General features: G+C 63.3%; 1 protein-coding gene across 1 annotated transcript in view; it reads left to right on the top strand.

Annotated features, from left to right (window-relative positions):
• Positions 1-6,349, top strand: part of Kcnq1 (potassium voltage-gated channel subfamily Q member 1) — a 288,888-nt gene extending 282,539 nt beyond the window's left edge. Inside the window, exon 16 of the mRNA XM_015503067.2 lies at positions 5,242-6,349. Coding sequence (XP_015358553.2) covers positions 5,242-5,460 — 219 coding nt within the window. The 3' untranslated portion in view covers positions 5,461-6,349. The remainder of the gene's footprint in view (positions 1-5,241) is intronic.
• The last annotated feature ends 308 nt before the right edge of the window (positions 6,350-6,657 follow it).

Here is a 6,657-nt window from a genome sequence, read left to right as displayed (position 1 = left end):
TGGCGGGGCCCCTGGGGGGGGAGATAACAGGTGAGGAAAGGCCCGCAGGCGTTGGGGGGGGGGCTGAGGATGGAGGTGACGTTGGCAAGACCTGAGCCCAGCAGCAGGGACAAAGGACTAGAGGCAGGGACACCACCATGTTTGAGGAGCAGCAAAGGCCCAGAGTGGAGAGAGCAGGAAGAGAAGGAACCACAGGGATGTGGGGGTGTGTCCGACACCTTAGGGGCCACGGGGGTCCTGGACCAGCAGGGCAGCGACGTGAACTGGTTTGTGTTTTGAAAAGACCACCGTGTGGAAGTGCAGCGGGGTGGGGACGTGAGCCCCTCGGCTACCGGAGCAGTCCCAGCAAGAGAGGGCTGCCAGGCTGGGCTGGATATGCAGGGACGGGAGCCCAGAGTGTCCAGTATGCAGGCCCACCAGAGCCTGAGGCACCCGAGGGCTTGCAGCTGGGAGGGAGGTGGAGACCCCCCCAGGAGCGGCCTCCCTCACACAGCCCTCCTGGAGCCTCGCCCTGCCTCTGCCGGAGTCTGTGGAATGAGCAGCAGTGGCTCTGCCCCCAAAGGGACTTAGAAATGAGACACATAAATCCCAGCACACAGTAGGACTTAATAAAGGCCTATCATGGGCCCCACACCAGCCCCCAACTTCTGTCCAAACTCCTCACTATGCCCTGGGGACGCAGGGCCGACTTCCTCCTCTCACCAATCCCCATGTGCGTCCCGTGTGACGTGGGACCCCACTGCGGTGGTGTCCGCCCACCCTCGCCCATGCCAGGGAAGCTGCACAAGAGCAGAGTCGGGAGCAGCAGCCGGGGCAGCTCCGGGGGAGTCGGGCTTCCCTTTCATCTCCTGGCCTGTGGATGCCGGGTGCAGTGGAGTAAGAGCCGGCCGGTGCGCAGGTGGGCTGGGGACCCCAGCCCGGCAGAGCTTGCTGGCCAGTCTCCCACACACCTGCCCTTTTCCTGGGGCCTCTCCCCTGCTCCCTGTGGCCACTTTGGTGCCAGGGCTGGCACCCACTAACCCCATGCCAGCATTAAGCATCTTGAGGTTGGCCCTGAGGGTGGCTCCCAGGGTGGCCTTCACCTTGTGACCCCACAGGGACTCCCTCCAGGAGGACCACCCTGCCTTGAACACCGTCCAACAAGGATCCCAGGGAAGCATGGGCTGCTGCCCCAGGGCGTCCAGCCCGGGCACATCACGGGCTTCCTCCCCTGGGGCTGGGCCCTAGCGTCCCTGGCCTGGCCTGGCCTGCCCGGCTGGCTAAGGCAGTCCGAGGATCTATGCCTTCGGGGGTCCCAAGCAGGGATCAAGGCTGGGCAGGTTCTGCAAAAATTTCTCTTGAAAGACTCTTTTTCAAGATTTTCTTTTGAAAACAAATTCATAACCACATCAAACAGAAACCCCCATTGCCTCGGGTCTGATCAGCAGCAGCCGCGGGCCTCTGACTAGCTGTTATTCTAGTTGCTTTTCTCTCTTCCGAAGCCCGCGTAAGTCGTCTATGGTTGTTAATCGCTGAGTCGAGGCAGGGCACAAAGGGGCTTCTGTTGGCCCTGCCCTTTGAATCACTGTCAAACTGCAAATAGTGGAGAGATCTGAGATCCCCAAAACTGATCTGTCTCATGGCTCTTGGGGAACACCAAGCCAGTGCCCAGTGTGGGCACTGCCTTCTCTCAAAGGTGGCAGTGCCTTGCAGGCACCTGCCCGTTCAAAGGCATCTCCCTGGGGTGGAGGCCTGGCCGACCTCTCCCTGGGCTGCTGGTGAGGGTGCCCCTCCGCTCCTTCGGCAGCATCACCAGGACCCCAGAGGGGGCTCCTGGGCCAGGCAACTCAGGGTCCATCTCTGTTTGAAGTCCTGTCTCAGGAACTGAGGTCTGGGGCTGAGAGGCGCCACCCTAAGCCCAGGCCAGGGCCCTTCCCGTGGCAGGTCAGCAGGGCTGGACGCAGGCAGGGCAGGGAAGGCCCCTTCCACGGGGTGCCCCCAGAGCCCTGGCACCCCGCGGAGGTGCAGGTAAGCAAGCTCCTCCCCACCCCAGCACATGACCTGCTGGGAACACTAGCTTGTCAGAAGAGGAAAGGAAGCCTCTCCAGGTCCAGTACCTGCGTCTCACTGGGCCTCCAGGACCAGTCTGAGCACAGCTCCACCCCACCCCACTGGGCCCGGCAGAGCCAACAGGCGAACAGTGTGGTTCCCAGCCTCGGGCCTTGCTCTGGGGGGACGGCCCGGAGGAGTACATGGTGTCCACGCTGGTCTGGAAGAGCAGCTCTCCCCACCAGGCGTGGATCTGGGGGACAGTGTGGGAAGAACCCAGAGGTGACTAGATGACCCAAGAGGACGCACGGCAGCCCACAATGCAGGACAGCCCCGTGGGTGACCAGGATTACTCAGGAAGATCCTGCAGGCAGCGGGGGGAGCTGGGAGACCCCACAGATGACCAGAGGGACCCAGGTATCCACCCCGGCACCCAGAGGCTTTGGAGAGGTCCACTCTTTCTCCCTGCCTTCCCAGCCCTGTTCTTCTTGTGTGAGGAGGTGGCAGTGAGGCCCCAGACTCTGGGCCAGCTCAGGGACCCAGCAGCCCACTAATGAGACGTCCCTGGGGACCAGAGACCCTGACAGTCCCTCAAAACACCAGTTGCATGGCAACAGCCACAGGGTCACAATGAGCTTGGGAACCAGCCCCAGCAGGACGCTTCAGGGACTTCTTCAGTGGCACTGGAAGGGAGGCTCAGCTGTGCTCAGCCTGCAGCCACCACCCCCACCCCACCCCATGCCCCCACCCCATTCCTCTGCAGGAGGCTGAGCACAGCTCTCCATGATGCTTGTCCTCCCTGTCACCCCAAGGTGGCTCAACACAGAGCCACACCCAACAGCCACCATCCTCTGAATGATGTTCCCCAAGAAGTCCCTACAAAGGCTTCCCAACCCATTAGCACACATGGGGCTCCAACAGATGTGCAAATGCCGTAAAGTGAAAATTTATGAAACCACAGATTTTCCTCTGCAATGTATTTGGTGCTTTAATTAATGCCAAACCAATCAATATCCAGCAAACTTAACCCAGGCCAGGAAGCCATGCAGCGCCCCAGGCACCATCCAGGAAGAGAAACCAGGATCCACCCAAAAGGAGCAAGCCTGGCGTTGGCTGCACCCACCTTCTGTGCATCCGCAGGTCCCTGGGCCTCAGTTTCCCCACTCAGCCCCTGAAGCCGGGCTGCCCCCCCCCACTGTTCTCCCAGGGCAGAAGTAGGTAGGGACTGAGGGGGCTGGCAACATGAGCCCCAGGGGTCCAGCAGGTGAACGAGAGGGACACCCCGCCTTGCCCTCTACCTGGCTGCCTCCCTCCTGCGTCAGCTCCGCCCTCGGCTCTCAGCGGCTGCTCCTGGGGGGTTTGGTTCCAGCCCCTACCCAGCTCTGCCCTTGACGCAACACCAACTATCCTCCAGTTTTGCCCCTAGTGTGGAGCCCTGGGGCGGGGGCTACAGGGGGCCAGGTGGACCTCAGGGGTCCCAACAGTGACCCTGAGCAAGGCCCCTCTTCTGCCGAGCCTAGCATCGGCATCTGTGGGTGCTGGCGGTGGCTGTCCTCTGTGACTTACAGAGAATTAGGATGCTGGTGGGCCCCTGGGGCAGGGGCCACAGAGTGGCTCCAGGCCCCCAGCCCAGCCAAGCCAGGCAGCCCTGCAGCCTCGTCACAGTGTGGGCACATCAAGTTCAACTGGGGAAAATAAGGAATGAGGCCCCCGTGGCCTGGGCAGTCCGACCTCAGACACACAGCTGTCCCTGGGCCTGGGATGGCTGCAGGCAGAGCAGGAAGGACTGGGAGTGTCCTGGAGATGATGCAGCCACCATGGCTCCAGGTTGGGGACACCAGGCTTCCTCCTCCTGGAAGGGCAGAGGCCCTCGCCGTGGAAGGAGCCTGTCGGTCATTCTGAGATGCAGGACAGGCCTTCCGCCCCCAACCCAGGAGAGACGGCTCCTCTCCCTCAGCCCCTTGGGCAGGCCCCAGGCTGCCGCTCCTCCTTCCCTGCACCCAGAGTCCACTGTATGCAGGAGGGTCGAGGACCGTGGCACCCATCCTGTGGAGCTGGGCCTGGACTCACAGAATCAACGGGCTGCCCACCTGGCCAGTGCAGGGTTGGTGCCCACTTTGCCTCCAGCACCCCTACACTCCAGCTCGGCCCCAACCCTAGGGGCCAGGTGGGCCCAAGGGGTCAGGCCTGCCAGGGACAGCGCGTGCATGTGTGGTGGACAGAGGCCCGGCGGACTCCTCGGGGCCCAGCAGGCAGCTCGTGCCTGAGTCGTCTCCGTGGTCTCTGCTCCATGAAGCAGTTCTGTAGGCCTGGCCCCCAGGTCCCCAGCCCCCCCCCACCACCACCATTCCTGGTGTTTCCAGTGCTCTGGGTGGGGGAGGGGACTACAAATCTAACAGCGTACCTGAGGGGACGACCCCAAGTACCCTGCAGACCAAGTACTGGCCCCGACCCAGCCCTGAGCCACCAACGGAGCCCCACGACCTCCCTAGACCCCACCATGCAGGAGAGCACACTGCTCCTGGATGGGCACCCCCTCTCTGACTGCCCGCTGCCTGGCTCTGACCTCCCAGGCAAGGCCTTCTCATCTGTACTACCCTCGGGGCCGGCGGCCTCTTTCTTCCACACCGTCCTCTGGTTCCTGGTTCATGTGGGGCTTCTCTGTTGGCCCAGCAGCCATGGGGCCACCTCTGTGGGGCACCCACTCTGCCATGTTCATTCCAGGTCCTGACCCACCTCTAAGCCACCTCCAGGCCCTGTCCTCTGAACCCTTCCAGGCCCTAAACAGTGTCCAGCCCTGGTCTCTGCCACGCACCAGTCCTGCTACACTAGGCCCGGCTGTGTCCAGCCTTCATGTCCTCCAGACTGAGCAGACACAGCCCTGGTCTCTCTGACCCCACCCGGGAGGAGCCTGGCCTGGCCCCAGGAAGCTCAAGATGGTGGTAAAGTCAGTACTCCAGAGCCAGGTCACCTGGATGCCCCTGAGGGCCTGGCCAGAGCTGCAGAGGCTGGGAGCAGGCTGAGAGACCTCCAGCCGCCAGGTCCAGGGGAGGCCGTGGAGGGGGACAGACTCCACAGTAGGCACATGCACACCTGAGCAGGGTCGAGGGCAGCGCTGACCAGGTCATGAGTGGCGTGTCTGCCGTGACGCTGGAGGGGCTCTGCACTGGGCTGCCCCCACCTTCACACTCAGCTCTGTTCCTGTCCCCGCAGGTGACGCAGCTGGACCAGAGGCTGGTGGTCATCACGGACCTGCTCCACCGGCTGCTCTCCCTGCACCAGGGCGGCCCCCCTGGTGGGGGCGGGGCCCAAGTGGTCCAGTCCTGCAGCGAAAGTGGCTCTGTCCACCCCAAGCTCTTCCTGCCCGGCAACTCTCTGCCCACCTACGAACAGCTGACCGTGCCCCGGAGAGGACCTGATGAGGCATCCTGATGGGGGCTGGGCAGGGTGGGCCTGGGTGGGGAGGCCTGTGGAAGCCCAGCGGCCCTCCCCACCTCCGTCTTAGCAGGGTACCCACCTGGACCTGGCCACCTCCCCAAAGACCCTGGGAGCACGACGTGGTTCCCGTATCGGAGCCATGCCACCAGCAGAGCCCAGGCTTAGGGGCTAGGCCAGCCACCTCCTCCCCACCAATGGGTACTAGGACTCAGCTGGGTGTTGGGCCCCTCTTAGGCTAGGCCATCACCCCAACTGTGGTGATGGCATCACGTGCATGGCCGCTGAGGCACGACGGTAGGGTATACCCAGGGCATTGGGCCTGGCCTGGGCACACAGAGCCAGGATGTGGCCCAGGCCGAGGGGGGCCAGCCCGGTTAGATGAGGGGGCTTCCTGGGGGAGACACAGGAATAGCCCGGATAGGGTCTGTGGGTCTTTGAGCCCGGCCTCCAATTCAGGGCCCAGCAGGGCACAGGCAGAATGACCAGAGGACAGCCTACCACAAGGCCTGAGAGCCTGGCTCGGCTCCCTGGTTCTCTAGAGATGCTGACCCTGGGGCAGGGGATGGGGGTGCCCACTGCCCACTCTGGACAGGCAGCTTCTCCCACCCCCTGTGGACAGCAACCCCTGCCTGTGGTCCCTGCCTGTGATTCTCGCCTGGTGGGAGCAGCTGGACAGACCCGCAGACGGAGCCACACACCCCTCACCAGCTGCCAAGCCAGGGGATTTCCATGCGGGACGGGCCCCTCCGGGCATTGTCGGCCGGTCTGCGGTGGCTGGGTCTGTTCTAATGAGGTCACGGGGTGATTTTGATTGCTGATTGCACAAGCCTTTCCCAATAAACACGGAGGGCCATGGTTGATCTTGGCCCTGCTCTCGCCTTGATTCTGGAGGATCAATGAGACCTCGGGCCCTGCCCTCCTATCTCCCATGGCTGCCCTGGGCATCTGCCCCTCCCCGTCCACGGCCCCTCACGGCGGGACCCGTATGGTTCCCTTAGAGGCAGGGCGCCCAGGCAGCCTGAGCAGGTGTCCCCTATCCACACTGGAGGGGACACTCAGAAGCTCAGAGGGGCTGTGACACGTGTCAAAGCCCGGGTGGCCCTGGGGATTCCACTTCAGGTGGTGTTGGCCACACATGACCATGGTGTGGTCACTGTCTGTCTCCCAGCAGACCCTGGACTTAGAGCAGGT

This window comes from Marmota marmota, unplaced genomic scaffold (genome assembly GCF_001458135.2).
Source record: "Marmota marmota marmota unplaced genomic scaffold, marMar, whole genome shotgun sequence".
NCBI lineage: Eukaryota > Metazoa > Chordata > Mammalia > Rodentia > Sciuridae > Marmota > Marmota marmota.
This window is presented reverse-complemented; position numbering and strand designations above follow the sequence as displayed.